Source organism: Spermophilus citellus (genome assembly GCF_964194105.1).
Source record: "Spermophilus citellus genome assembly, chromosome: 1".
Taxonomy (NCBI): domain Eukaryota; kingdom Metazoa; phylum Chordata; class Mammalia; order Rodentia; family Sciuridae; genus Spermophilus; species Spermophilus citellus.
In genome coordinates this window covers 69,303,048-69,319,409 of record NC_138182.1, presented here as the reverse complement: position 1 = coordinate 69,319,409, position 16,362 = coordinate 69,303,048, and the positions used below count along the sequence as shown (strand labels likewise).

At 35.6% G+C, this 16,362-nt stretch overlaps 1 protein-coding gene across 11 annotated transcripts in view; it reads right to left on the bottom strand.

Annotated features, from left to right (window-relative positions):
* Window positions 1-12,464, bottom strand: part of LMO7 (LIM domain 7) — a 98,735-nt gene extending 86,271 nt beyond the window's left edge. For 7 of the 11 annotated variants that reach the window (XM_081307046.1, XM_081307049.1, XM_081307050.1 and 4 more), the window contains exon 1: window positions 11,736-11,842. Coding sequence is in view for 4 of the 11 variants with exons in the window: in XM_081307051.1 (XP_081163177.1) it covers window positions 11,736-11,842; window positions 12,341-12,424 (191 nt within the window). In the remaining 7 variants the exon portion in view is untranslated. Of the gene's footprint in view, window positions 1-11,735; window positions 11,843-11,938; window positions 12,075-12,340 lie in introns of those variants that run through there. The other 4 variants (XM_081307051.1, XM_081307047.1, XM_081307048.1 and 1 more) reach the window with 2 other exon arrangements.
* Window positions 12,465-16,362: the final 3,898 nt, after the last annotated feature.

Genomic DNA, 16,362 nt, shown 5'->3' with positions numbered 1-16,362 from the left:
AGAGCACTGGGTTAGGAGTTGTAATAAGGATTTCCACTTGCTAAGCATGTGACCTTGCGCAAGTCACTAAGGTGTCAGTCTCAAGTTCCATACCTGTAAACTTGGACAACTACCCTGTCTTCTAAAGCAGAACTAAGATTACACAAGGCAGCAAAACATTCATACATTTTCTTTTCATTCTCCACATACTCCCAAAAGGAGTATTTCTCCTTCCTTTACATATTTAGTAAACTTGAAGCTGCAATTTAGTATCACATCTAACCCATCCACTAGTTATCTGAAGGAGAATTGTTTTTGTCAGAATTTTCTGCTATATTCTTATCTTAGGTTACTATTAATCTCAAGTATTTGTAATAATCTAAAACCACATTCACAAAATGAAAGTTTAGTAACTATTTCTTCCTATTAATGAAATGTCAATCATTAAGAACTTTAAAAATAGTTTCTAAAAGCTTGGTAAGAGAAGCGATCCCTCTATGTATTGTAAATCCTGGCAAAGGAATTCTTCAAGTATTTCTGCACTTGAGTCATTTCTTGGACTTTGCTTTTCTGAGTCACTGTCTGATCCCCTCCACTTCTTTTCTTGCAACCAGAGAGTAGTTTCATCTTACTGGAATTAGAGGAGGCTATTTATTGTTACACTGATGTGCTGTGCTTACCACCTGTTTCCAACCTTTCAATGGCTACAGAGATAACAAGACCATGGGCAATGTACTTTAAGAATTTTTCTTCTTTAATACAATAAAAGAGGTAAGTTATCTTTCTACTTATAATTTGGGTTTTATAATAGGACTTCAAATCAGTAATCATTATATATAAATTATATATAAATTTTATAATATATAAAATTTAATATACAATGACCTAAACAGTAACCCCCCACCAAAAAAAAAAAAAAATCCCATGTCAAATTTTCTCTCTCAAAGACTACTTATTCCAGACAAGATTATGCAGAGGGGGGAATTATAGCTTAGTTTAGTTTTTAACAAAATTAAGAAAACCACAGCATCAAAAACTAGTGAAAAAAGAATTAGTCTAAGTAAAAGATGTTTACCAGTTTTGTTCCAAAAGATAGGTCCCATGCTGGTGCTAAAAAGGTCAAAGTATGAGAGTATAATCCTGAGCAATTTAGATTAGGAAGGGTTTACAATCTCCAGCTTTTGACAAGTAGTGCATTTCATAACAAGTACAACTTCATAAATATCTGCAAGAAAGTCATAAAACCTATAAAGACATTTATATCCCCATCAATGAAATTAAAATATTCTATTATTTCTTAACTAGCCAATGTTACAGGATCACACTTTTACCATATCTCAATTGTTCTAAAGCACACATCTTTATTTAATATTCTTAAAAATAGATCATAAAAATCAGTGATCTTAGATTTGATGGCATATTGTGATAGCCCCTTGAAGTTACATAGCACAAAAACTAGGAAAAAAATCTTAAAATCATAATGCAAAGGTATTTTCCACTTATCAAATGAGGTAGTATCAATCACATACACAAATTCACTTTGAATAAAGCTGGCCTAGTTAAAAAGTAACTCATGACAATGTTAGCAACACAGCACTAACAAAAATATCAGCAAATTTTTTCAAGGGGTTTAAATCTGTTTACACAACACAGTGGAAGGAGAACAGGCTTTGACAACAAAGATAGCACTTGAATTAAAATCCTAGGTTTATTACTTGCTCATGGCCATACAATTAAGGAAGTCTGTCTTTTCTCTGCCTCATTTCACTTCAGGCATCTGAAGCCAAAGGGAAACACCTGGTTGAGCAGTTACTAGTTTGAAAATAACTTAGGTAAGACACCTGACAGTGCCAGATAGCTCTTATCCAGTTTGTTTAAACCTATTTGAGTAACAGTAATTGAATATTTGAGATGCTCTGGACCCTCCAATACAGTGATTTCTCAATCTCCTTGCTACTCTTCACTCCAAATCCAACATTTTTCTTAGAGTTGTCAACAGAATTCAAAGTCCCTTAAGATCCAAAAGCAACAATTAAAAATGAGTTTCCAATTCTACACTTATGATTTTAAGATCAAACAGGAGTAGGTGTTGTTTCCCTTACCCACCCACAGGGTTCAGGACCTGATGCTGAATATTACATATTCAACGGATGGTGGACAACGAATAAGAAAAAGGTCCACAGTTGAGGGCATTTAATGCCCCAACCACACTTCACACAGTCACTCAGCCAAGTCCTGCCACTGCCCCTGTCAGCCCAACACAATTATGTTGCTTCTATGTTCCCTGGAAACAATGGCTTCTGGCAACAAGAACTCAAAGCTTAGGCTTCCATCAGGAGATGTTCACATCTGTAATAAAGAAATTTTCTCTTTCTTGTCAACAATACAAAAAGGAGAACAGAAAATATGGGGAGAAAGAACATCAAGTTATTATTTCCCAAGTTGGCATGCCCTGTACCAATATTTAATGGTAACATTACACCAAGCCCCTTTGTTGAAAAAAGTTCATCACCAAAATTTTCAAGGATCTGGAGCCTCACCCTTTGCAGCCTCAGAAATGTGTGTGTGTGTGCTTTATTCTTGGGCATTCGATAAGTGAATACACACAATTATATACAAAACTGAGATGATTTTTTCCTTCTCAGTATTAAGCCAAAAAAATGTCTAACAACATGTCAGCCAAATTGTTTATGCAGATACACTGATTCCTTTGAAGATTATTTCCACATCTCAGTAAATTAAAAAAAACACTGAAAAGCATTTCAAAAAAATAAAAATCTGGCAGCCATCAATAAGATTCTAATGTAATAAAACAATGAATGTAATAAGAATAGATATACTTGATATTTATTTAGGGATTCCTCCCCTAAATTGCTCTAAGCACACAGAGCAAACCCTTGTTAAACTGACAGTACTTAAAGCAAACAGAGCTTAATTCAAAACAGGTGCTTCTCTCAGTACACTAAATCGCCACTTTTTCCTTTTTTTAAGCTTCAGAAAAATTGGCTTATCTGAACTATGTTGACTTAAACTATGTTTTCAAACCTACTCCTTTTTGAAGGAGAGAATACACTGGAAAAATTACACCTACCATTTACATTTTTAAATTTTAATGTGAGATATTTAGATTTACATGGTAAGCAGACTACCTTTCCTTAAAATTAAAGGTTTTTCGGTGACTCCTGGGCCAAGCCATCTTCGATTTACTGAGCCTATGTATCAGTGGTTTCTGAAACAGCAGTACTAAGCTCTTCAGAAGATAAGGTGATAACATACAACTCTGTTTCCCAGTTTAGAAGAGATGTTCAGAAAGGTATATGTCTCTGAGAAATGATGGATTAAGCAACCATTCTCACCCAGGACTGGGGATCACCATGATAGAAATGATACCAGGGCAATTACCCCTAAAATGTAACTGTTTCATTAACCTAAACTCTTAAAAACAAACAATAGCCAATAAAAATCTTTCATGCCATTCTATTTAACATTTGAAAGATTTTACTTTTTAAAAGAAAAAAGTATCAAATTGTGTCAACACACATCAACATAAAAGTATACTCCTAGTTTCTTGACATTTTCTCGTTGTTTACAAATAAAACCAGAACTAAATACTGGGCAAGTCTTTTCAAGTCAAAGACAATGCCTATTGCAATGTATAATTTTTAACACCTAGGGCAAAAACCACATGCTTTGGTTAATTTAATCAAGCCTTTTTATGCTGTTAGTACAGTTGCCTTTTTTTTTTTTTAATTGGTTGTTCACAACATTACAAAGCTCTTGACTTTTTAACCCAGAAAAAAAACTTAGCTGATCTATTTTGGACCTCTCATATTTGTCCATCAAAAGGCAACTGTACTATACATTAGCTAAGTTTTTTTTCTGGGTTAAAAAAAAAAAAAACTGTGGTGTGTCTTTGAGCTCAGCAAAGACAAGATTATGAATACCTATTCCAAAATGAATAATTATAAGTCCTACAAAAACTTCTCAGATAAGTTCTGATCTCATCTATCTAAAAGATCACCTATTTGTGAACAAAAAACTTTTCACATAAGTGAAAGAGAAAACAGGCAACAATAAAAATAAGCCAATCAATGTGAAAGCTCTGAATGTAAATTAGTATTCTAGATTGCCTTTTTTTAATTCATTAAAGTACTTTTGGGTTATGCTCTTTTTTAAAATACAGAAATAAAGTTTTTTTTAAAGACATGTTAAAATACATAAAATGTGTCAGAAAAAAAAACAGGAAAAAAATTGAGTCTCGAAAAAGTTAATAAAACTGAACTGGCCCTACATACACAGGGGCAAGAGCAAATAAACTTAGCTGTCTGTACTTTGGTCTCCAGTTTTACTATTCTAACAACAACAAATGTAATGAGATAACTAAACATAAATGTCAAAAAAAACCCATATCTGTTTTAATATCTGCCCTGAATAGAGAGAAGGCATAAGACTGAAACAGCCATTCTCAAAAATAAAGTCCTGTAGCTTATAATCACAATTTAAGTAACCAAGGATGATTTTTTTTACTCCATATTTCCCTACAGGTACACATACCTTCACAGGATCAAAAAAAAAAAAAGGATGGCCAAGTTATGAAAATGTTCACAATAATTACTCAATACCATTTACTGAGCACTAACTATAATTCCAGGGGCATACACTTTACATACATGACTTTATTTAATCATCACAACATTCTTATGAGGTATGGGTATCACCCAAGGGTACTGTTGGATGAGTTCCAAGCAAAGAGTCCTTAATCTGTCTTATTTACTGAAGTACTCCCAGGGTTTAGCACAGAACTTGACACAGAGCAGGCAGTCAACTATTATTTGCCATATTGAACTTACAGAGAAGTTAATCCAGCATGAAGAGGAAAAACAACCTGTGTAAGGTCATTCAGCCACCAAAAAGTACAGGATATGATTAAACTCAAATCAGGAGATACCAAATCCTCTGCACTCATCCAAGATGCTTCTGTCCACCACAAATTGCTACACATCTATGGAATGTTCTTGTTCCATTCCAGGGAGAAGTGACTGAAACTCAGCCTGGAGTTTAATAGAGATAGTTCATTTAAACTTCTCTCTTTAAGCTTCTTTGTGTTCATATTCTTCAAATTGTTTTTAATTATGCCAGAGTCAAAGCTAGTATGACTGGGGTGAGAGGTGCACTTCAGTGTTTAATGCTAGACAAAGGTAAGAGGGACCACAGCAGCCAGCTTGACTATGGAAGCAGTAAGCCTTACAGTAAAATCATTGGTAAAAGTCTTATTAAAATAAAACTAATGACTCTTCATACTCTATTACAGGTTCTTGTTCTTCAAAAATTCTATTCCTTGCCATGCAGCTTCTACAAAATATTCCAACTACTTATATAATCACATTTTTCCACCCAAAATTCTGAAGATTTTATATTTATTTCAAAAGATGATAAATAATTGGTAATAATGATAGAAAGGCATAGAATATTTCTAGTACTTCATGTATACATATTTATGTAAATATACATCCTTCCAATGTCAGTTAAACCAATTAGTATTTGTCATTTATACATCAACATAAGAATTCATTGAAACTTCCACTGACTACTTCGAAAGGCACATGGTGCAAAGTTCATATTTTATATTATTACTCACCACAAAGAGGAAACCAACCCTCTTTTAAACTGTACAAGTTTCGGATTGCATTGTAATATGCCGTATCATTACTCTGGCATGATAAGTGAAAGGCAATTGAAACCAAAAGTTCACTGGCTGCTTTGCCAGACCTACTTGCATTTGAAGGATAAGAACAAATAGATGAAGACTTAGCAATATCAATTTCTCCCCATGTTCAAAGCTTGGTTTTAAAAGGTTCAGGAAGTCTTCCAAATTAAAATTCAATTTTTAAATAAGCATTTACACCTATGGTGTCAGGTAACAAGGAGAAAAAGGAAATAATATGTGCTCCCTGCCCTCAAATAGTCTCAGAAAAATTACACATAGATGAGAAAATTGCTTGATACCCAGCTGAAGCCACTGTGTCAACAATCAGAAAGTTTCCTGATTAAAAGCTTATACAATTTCTATCTTCCTAGAGAACCCTGTACCTTTTTTACACATGTATTCCAATGGTGAATTCATGGGGCTATCTCCCCAACTATCATGTGAATCCCACTGAGGGCAGCTCTCTATTAAGTAAGTACCTGTCACACAGAAGATGACAAATGCATGAATTCTCTAAAACCAAAATTTCCTTTCCCCAGACTGTCATTTTGTACTCTGTAGCTCCAGAAAGAAATTCAAGTATGTACACCCTGCTACCTCTATCCTTACACAAATGATCAGTTAAACCAGGCCAGAATAGAAAACGAAACTCAAGAGATTAAAAATAAATGCTTACTACTTCTATAGTTACTAGCGAAGCTCATATTTTCAAAAACAGCTGAGAGAACTATAGATATGATAGAGCGTGGAATTTTAAAAGTTAGATTCATTCAGCACAAGCAGCCCTACATACAAAATTTTGAGAAAGTCTCTGAAGGGCCTTGATATAAAATAAATGCTATCTGATCAGGGGAAGTGACAAACTGCAGTTGTCATCCTGTCATCTTCTCATGAATTGACTCATATCAACTGCTAATCAGATCAGGCACCAAGTGAGACTCTTTGAAACAATGAATATACATGAGGTAACTTTTAAAGATAAAGACCTGGCCAGATCCAGCATGAAGTCACACCCAGCAGGCAGAAGAATCAGACCCCAAGGCTTTTGGGGGTTTGAGGGAGCAGAGAGCTCAGTCAGGAGAACTGGCATCTAGAAACTTGTGTATCTGAGAAATAGATTAAGAACTTGAAATGAAGAAAAGAGACACAATTAAAATTTCAGTTCTGCCATAGCTTATCCCAGACCTGCCTCATATTCCACAACTTTTCTTTGCACCTAAGACTCTTGGTCAGTCAAACTATGCAATTAAAAGAGCATTTACAAACTGGGCGACACATTTTTGCTACTAGCCTTAAACAGAAGCTCAGACATCTGGAAGAATTAATGTCCCCTCCCAGTAAATCCCTGTCCCCAAAGAATGGCTGAATGGGACAGAAATGTATACAGTACAATGAGCTTCCTTTCTGTTTTTCCCTTCTCACAAGATGATAGTAAGGGAACATTTGAAAATAATAACATGAATTGGCAGGTGGAATTCACCATGTTCAAGGTACAGATCCAAGCTTGGATAATTAACCTTGCTTTAAAAAAAATTAAAATGTTGAAAAATTCATTTGAAAGACACAGGTTTGGGAAATAAAAATATATATAAATCTAGATTAAATCAGAATAGGGCAGAAATTAAAGAACTCAAAATAAGTATATTTTTACTTTCATGAGTAAACCTTAATACACTCACACCCATCAAGCTCAATTTGAGAAACTGTTAGAAAAAGTTGTCATCTGGGAACCTGACTCCTAAGAAATGACTTACAGCATTGCCACAAAAATCAAGCACCCTTTTGAAGCTTTAGAAACACTTCCATCTTTAAAATATCATTTTTAGCCTCCTTTATTTTCATGATGGAAAACGTCAACACTAATTTTGCTTCCAACCACTGTTCCTTTGGCAACTAGCACATGTAAAGACAGATTATTAATTTCTGTACCCTCACTTTAGTACATTTTAATAATTTAGTCAATATCAATGTTTATTAAAGTTACATTTTATACTTAAAACATTAATACCCTAAATAATGGTGGAGTAAGTCTCTACCAGAAAATAATTTATTTGAATGACTGAAATATATTGTGCTCCAAAAAACTGCCATCCTGTAATTATATTATGAACAGAATGTATCTGAAGAAGTGCTAAAAAAGCTGGATTGAAAGAGTAAGGGGGTGGAAAGTAAAAACATGTTTACAATCTGTTCAAATTCTCAACCTAAAATTTTTGATATAAATCTGTTAGAGCAACGGTTCCAATGCAGAACTTAGTTTCTAAGATAAGTTGCTAAACATGTAAAAATATAATTGTTAATGTTAAGTTCTAGCTTTCTTCCAACTCTGAGTACACCAATACAGGACCTCTGACCTATCCTGTTGAGTTACTTTCACCTATAAGCAATTGCTCCGAACTTCTATCAATGACCAGATGCCACCACAGAGACCATGACATTTGGTATCACACGTCCCCAGTATGCAGTGGCATGTGCATATGGTCACTGTACTTACTCTTCTACAGACGTTTTACAGAAGGTGTGCATAGACAGCTCTGTGAAGGTCACACCACCTACTCTCTGTGGATTGTGTATGATAAATTCAGTATGGGTGTCTATGTTAAATTCGGTATATGGCTATTACAATGTAAGCTGAATTTCACACCCTTAGAATGGAACAGACCTCCATCTACCCGCTATGGAGAATAAATCACAAATTTGCTATTGGGAAGAAAGAATGTAAAGATGGATCCTATCCATTAAATCAAAGATCTCAAAATTAAAAGTGGCAACTGACTCTTGGAATAGATGAAATACCAAAATGAATGGAATCATTCGAACATAGGAAGAATTCAAACTACTACTTCCTGTAATGTAAAATAAATCAGTTAGAAAATTAAAGCATATGTAAGTATATATAATTACAGACATATAAAGTGTACTCTGGTTTTGTTTCACTTTCGAAAAGTTAAACTGTAAGTCTCAAATTGCTGGAAAATAGTTTTATTTAAGGGCCTGAATTATTGAAGTTATCTACTAGCAACTTCTGCTGTCATTCTCAACACACAACTCTCCCAGGTTGCACACACCCACTCCATATTTACTCTCTCCACACACTAACAAAAAGCACCTCAAGTTCACCAGCACAGAGGATAATATCAACTATCCATTCCTGTTTGCTCTCAGTATGGCACAGTTACATTGCACTTGCAATGAGGCCAATGACAGCTCTATACACTGTTAGGTGCAACCTAAGTAGCTGAATAATGACAGACCATTTAAAATAATCAGAGCTTGACAAATGTTGGTTCAACTGAATGTATAGATGAGCAAAATAATCTCAAAGTATTTATACACATTACCACATGCTCAGATAAATCACAATAAGCCTTCACATTAAAATAGATAATAAGCCAGGCGTGGTAGCGCACACCTATAATCCCAGCAGCTCAGGAGCGGGAGGCAGGAGGATCATGGATTCAAAGCCAGCCTCAGCAATTTAGCGAGGTGCTAGGAAACTCAGTGAGACCCTTTCTCTAATTAAAAAAAAAATACAAAATACAAAATAAGGCTAGAGATTTAGCTCAGTGGTTGAGTGCCCGAGTTCAATCCCTGATACACCCCCCAAAAAACAAAAGAAAATAGATAATAAACATAACACAAAAATGGAGCAATTACTATATATCTACAAGTAGTTGCATTCTAATAGTGTGTCAAAAGTCTGTCACTGTCAGTATCATTCATTTCCACATGGCTATCTTGCTGGCAAAGAGGATTCAAGTATGGAATTCTAAGCCAGTTTCTCAACTCCAGCATTATCAGAAAAATTCTTCATTATTGAGACTGTCCTTTGCACTCAAGGGTATTTAGCATCATCCCTGACCCGGAGGATGCCTGTGGCACCCCTCCCCAGCTATGACAACTAAAAGTGTCTCCAAACATTGCCAAGTGTCCCCAAGGAGGCAAAACAGCCTCCCATTGAGAACTACTGACCTAATCAAGTCCTTTAATCTACAATAATAATAGGACAATATTTGACCTATAGGAGCCTCCACATAAGAACAAAAACTAAAAACTACAAAGCATTACTATTCAGTAAGCAATTATTTGCTTTCCTTTAAACCTGCTTCCTTTAATAAAAATGCTGTCTCAGGGCATAAGAGTTTAGCCAACATTTTTAAAGAAGTCATTTGCCAGCTTTCTTGTGTCTCAGCTGGGAGGCTCCAGGGCTCTGGAAATGGTAGACCCAGAGCCAACCAGTCGTCCCTTCATCCCAATGATCAGGGGAAAAGTTCTTACTCAAAGTTCTCACTCAGGCATCCTTGCTGGAAAGACTGAGGCACACCTTGCTTTGATAGACTTGTGGTTTCCACTGAAACAAGTTATTCTGCATACTTCTTACTACAGCTGTAAATACGTGACCTCTCGGTTTCACTTTGCCAGTAATTTAATTTCATTAAAGGCTGAACCCAGATACTGATTTTTCTTAAACATTTCAGACCCAATAGCTCCCGAAATAAGCTCCAAGAAAGGGGTACATAGCACACTTGAAATTAGGAACCAACAAACATGTTTTGCCTATTCCTTAGCCTACTCAAATATAAGATGCAGAGTTTCAAAACAATAGGATTTCAGGGGAAAGCAATCTTATTCTTAATTGACACCAACTACTCAAGCAAAAGATGACTTTTGGATCTACAGTTTCTCTGCCTATCAGCTGTGAAAGAATATGCTGATTAGGAAAAATAGAACAAATGCATTAAGAAAATTTTTTTCATGGACATTAAACACAACCTCACATACTACAGAAGGAAACATTTCAGTAATAAAACTTAGGATCTCAACTACCTTTCAATTAAATCAAAACTGCAAACTCTTCCCTGACATGCACATAGCGCTGCCATAGAATCAGAAAAACATTCAACAGATACAGAAGCAGGTATGTTTGAAACTGTTCATTTAAAAATATGTATTGTTAGACTTTAAAAACTAATGCTACCTGAGATTTTAGATTGTACTATTAGAAGACACTGTATACGATCAAAAATATTTATGTAGTTATTTTCCTTCATTTAAAAAAATGGCCATATTTAAGATTTTTATACTCAGTTTTTAATGAACACTGAAGCCACTATCCAGAGACTATTAACTACATAAACTAAATCTTTGTCTAAATCAGTATAAACTGATTTGTTTTACTTTTATTATCTCTACAGATAGAACAAAGTATTTATTTCCTCACTTGGAAAAATGTTAGTTAGGCTTAAGAGCCCTGGTATGGAGGTAGTCATCATTAAAAAATTAAACAATTTTCCTGTCACATTTATCTGGCAATATGAGTTTATTACTGATTTCTTGAAAGCAAATTAAATTTACAGAAAAACAATCTCAGAAGAGCTTAAAATCAGAGTTCCTGAAACTATACACTCACACATGAACACCATTTTCCACCTAAATTTCAAGAGTATACCTATAGACATGCTTTCAAGCCCACTTTGGCTTTCTTGTCCAAACTACTGAAAAAGTGAGAAACAGTTCATTTTTTTTTTTTTAAAAAAAGCAACAACTGACAAGGTCACGGCATTACATGTTGGTCTCAGGCACTTCTGCCTTCCAAATACTAATAAGGCTTTTTTTCACCACTGTCCTACTCTAATTTTTTATGTTAACATAAAATTTTTATGTATCTTAATTCCTAATACATGAAAAACTATCTTAAAATAATTATTTTTACTGTATGAACTATAACATGATCTCTAAATACACTTGATAAATATAAAGAATATGCACCACATAAGCAACCAAACACTACCACATTGGACAAGTATTAAAATATGAACTACCACTTTGATCAGTACAGAGATTTACAATAAGTCTATGAAATGCTACCAATTACAGACAACTTCACATTCACAGTCCCTGAGCCATTTTTTAAATAGTCTAATCTGGAATGAGAACACAGGAAGACAGAGAAGAACAAATTTTCAGTAATCACAAGCTCTCAGCAATTATTTCACTTAAGCTGTAAGCCCTAGTTTAAAAAAATATATAACAAACCAATGAAACTTACTTGACAGTGACTCGATTAGATAAATCCTGTAGATCCCCAGGATGGAAAAGCTGGGCTTCTTTCAATCCAATCTGTTCACAAGCTTTCAAAAATACGTTTATATTATCCTGTGAAAAGAATTGGAAAGTGAATGCTTAGCCGAGCTCGTTCTCAAAGGTTACAAATTTTTATGATACAACTTCCCAGCTTCAAAGTCCAATTACAGTCAGCAAAAGAGACGGCAGCAAGACCCATCCAAACATATATCAGGAAACAAAATACATGGGCACAAATAGCCTTTCAGTCTTCCAGAGCATAAAAGGCAGTGCTATCTTATGTGCAAGCATACACTGCTTCTGTGATCTTTGTGACTGGCACGTTAAACATTACCTGTTATAGGACAAGTGCCTAGCCACTGAGCAGTAATCTACACTTTGATGTCAGCTCTGCTCTGCAAACAAACGCCCTCTTCCCAGCTTTGCACGACAAGCCTCACCTCTCCTCTTTAAAAATAACTCCAGCTACTGACATTCACCCACCCAGAAACTGTTGGCAAGGAAGAAATAAGAGGAGGAACGTTCTGTTTCTATGATTACAAATTACAGAATGACTGTGGAATACCACACCTGGAATCTGGGTTTGGTTGCCGAGCCAGCTCTTGACGGACAGGGAAACCATGCTATAAGACCAAGGAGAAGCCTGGTGCTCATTGGCTAAATCACACAGTTTAGGAGTGGCACATTATTCACTCCCTGCACCTGTTTAAAGAGCTGCCTCCAAAAAAAGAAAAAGAAAGAGAGAAAGAAAATCTATCCAAGGCTCTCCTCATATCTAATTTCAAACCCAAACCCTTCACTCACAAACCAATGCTTCTCATTAATGTAAACTGCTGTACAAACACGGACTACTATGTATCCTATTTTACAATCAGCTGCATTTCAACCACACACATTTGGTTACCAAAATTAGTTTGGGCTTCATCTCTACTATTAACAAAGATGTAATGTTTTGAACAACTAATAATAAGAAAAATAATTAATTAATTAGTTAGTTTTAAAAAAGAAAGCACTTTGTGGGGCCGATGTGGGATGATCCTATGTAAGCTCTTGGTCTTTGCTTTGTCAGGGATTTGGGGTACAGGAGTATTCCCCTCACCAGACAACACTTATTGCTGGTCTACTTCAGCATGCAGGCAACACCTCCTCTAAGCTGTCTGCCTCCCTGAAACCTCACCTCCCTCCCCAGGAGTTCAGGGACCAGAAGACACTCATTCCTACAGTAAGGAAAGTAGGAATGGTGTGGCCAAGGGAGAGGGAATGATTAGAAAAAGAAAGGAGAGATAAGAAGCAAACTGAACAGCTTGGGTTCCTAGAGAGTGAGGGGAGTTAGGGAAAGTGCAGGAGGAGGGGTGACAAGAGAAAAGCAATGCTGATGGCTAGAGAAGTAAGGGGCATCATAAATCAATCTCTATTCATAGAGGTGGTAGATCACTCTAGTATGTTCTTAGTAAAAGGCACTGCAAACTACCTAGCTAGAATTTGAAATCCATGAATCATGTTAAATAAGATGATTCCAAAGATTAAAAAAAAATTTAAGTCAAAAGTTGAGTAATTCAATGAGAGGCACTGAATGTGACTTTAATTTGACTTTATGTAGAAAAAAGAAGAAATAATTTATTGGCAAAATTCCAGGAGAAACAAAAGGTAATTGTAGTGTTGAATACACAATTTCTAGAAACTATACTATCTGTAATTACCAGATGATACATGATTATGGTATAAAACTGGCCCTGAGGAGCAGACAAAAACAAATAGTTTGGTTCACCAATACTCCAAATTCTACAGGAAACAATTTCATATAATAAATGGGAAAATAAACTGATAGAAGACTTCCCACCAACTTAATTTGGCTCTGAATGTTTAAGGTATTATAAACTATTGGGCTGGGGATGTACTTCAGTGGTAGAGCACCTGTCTAGCGTGTGCAAGGCTTTAGCACAGCAAAAAAAAAAAAAAAAAACTCTGTTTTAACTAACATATTATAATACTTTAAACTCAAAGTAAACTTATGGAACTTCAAGTCAAGACAATTCTTCACATATTTTATAGAAGTATTATCAACATTCATCTAGTTGACAATATGTACAGGTTGACAAGGACAAATAAAGCCACACATTCCTCAAAACCCATCTAAGTCTTTAAGGAGAAACCACTTAAAATCTAAAGTGACTACACCTCGAGACAATATTCAAGAAAAAATACAATTAACAATTAATGTTAGTCTTATGTAAATCCTCTATCTGAACCAAAAAGCAGAATATCTTTTAAATGGTTGACTTCAAGCAGAAAAACCTGGTAAATAAAGTCACACAGGGCCTATACAACAGGAACAGCCTGTACTTAGATCAGAACTAACCTACATGGTGCTTACTGGACTTGAGCCCACTGTTAATTTATTTTTGCTATTTCAAAAGACCCAGGCAGATAGCTGCCTCAGGGAATATACAAAAGTATAAAATTTTCATGTCTGTTGAAACATCAGGAAGCCATACTTAGTCATACCCAGTAAAGTATTTAGTCCTCATTTGATGGAACCATTTTCACTTGAAGTTACCAAAAATGAGAGTAAAAATAGATGACAAGTGGAAACAAATCTTATCTAATTGGACTGGTAGCCAGAACTCCAAATTAGCTCACCACTAACCAACTGCATGGCTTTGGAAATCTTAGTTAATCTTTCTGGCCCCATCTTCCCTATGTTTTGTAACAAGTAGAGTGTGGATCTGTAACTCATTACAAGGACAAACACTTCTCTCTGTAAGGGGAGGGAAGCCCAATCTTCCCTCACCCAATCTGTCACATAAATACTTCATAACCCAACTTACATAAAATACTCAAAAGCCAACATGTCTAATCCCTACACTTACAGTACCAAGAGCAGCTACTTAGAAAATTTTTTTAAAAATAAATCCTAAAGATATCTATTTAAATCCTTTTATTTTAAAATTTTTCTGTATGAATAAAGGCAGAAACATAAACAAGATTTTCTCTCCAAAATCTACTCCACCTGATTCATTATCAATTATCTCTCCTGATTAATTATAAAGAACTGAATGCTAACTAACTATAAAGAAGACAAAAAACTCTACAAAGACTCTTGGGTTTGTATTAGTTCTGCATAGTACCTCTATTAATTATCTATTGCTGCATAATAAATTGTTCCAAACCTTAACCTCCTAAACAATGGACATTTATAATTTCACATCATTTTAGAGGTATTAGAAATTTGGGAATGGCCATAACTGGATCATTCTAACTTGGGGGATCTCTCATCAAGTTGTACTTGAGATGTCATCTAGGACTGAAGTCATCCAAAGATTTTGTTGGGGCTGGGGGTTGTCTGCAAGGTGACTGGCTCATATGGCTGAAAAATCAGCACTGCTTGTTGACAGGAAACCTCAGTTCTTTACCAAACAGACATCTCCATAGAACCTCTTGACAGAAGCAATGATGCAAGAGAGAGCAAGATGAACGTGCAATGTCTTATGCCCTACCATTCAAAGTCACATTCCATCATGTGTTCAATATTCTATTGGTTACAAAGGTCAGCCCTATGATGCAGAAATTACACAAGAACATGAATACCAGGTGAGAATCACTAGGGGCATACTCAAGGACTGGCTTCCACATTTCATTCTCTGGAACCCAGTAATCCATGTCTTGCCCAGATATAAAATTCAATACTGCCTCCTAAGGTGCCCAAAATTCTCATCTCTTTACAAGATGAGTTCAAAGTCCAGAACCTTATTATCTAAGTCAGATTCAGGTGTGCAGCAGAGTTCCTGAGGTATTTATTATTCCTTAAGTACAGCTCTTGAGTTTCTCTCAACCGGACTGTCAATAAACAAAAAGGAAATTGCTTATCCTCCCCTATTCTCAGTATACAATGATGGGTCAGGTGTGCTACCCTCAGGATAGATAGTCCATTTTAAAGTATGGAGAAATGAAAGACACACCTGAGCCACTGATCCAACAGGAATTCTCAAATTCCACAAGGCACAGGCTGGAAGTTCCTTTATTAGAACACAGACCAGGGTCTTGCAGAGTCCATGGGTTTTGGCTCCACACTCAAGAGTCATCATTCCACCCTAAAAATCATCTTCCCTTTTCCTTGGAAAGTAGCTTGAATTTGCAGCTGTGTAGCTTTCTCAGTCTATTTCTTATCTTTCCCACAGAGATTTGGGGGAATCAAAGGAGTTTTAATTTTATAATCCTGTCTCTTTCAGTCTAAGTTGGCAGTGTTTCTGCAAATACAATTCTCTCAAAGATCCTATAGATCTTCTGTGAATCTTACTAGACTTCACTTCATTAGACAAACGCCTCACTCACTCATGAATCTCTGGAGAAGAAGCCCCTCTCTACCTGGTCTTCTGAGAAGATAAAGGGACAATACCCTGAAGCTTCTTAGAAGCCTTCTGCTGGGTTGGACAGATCTTCCAGGCACCACCTTGGATCCTTCTAGGAAGCTACTTGGATCTTTCTAGGATTTTACAACCACACCCTCAATTTCATCTTTAGAACTTGTTTTCCTGCCAATGCTCTGAATTTGATCTATGTCTGAAAACTATTTCTCAATTCCAGCAACATTT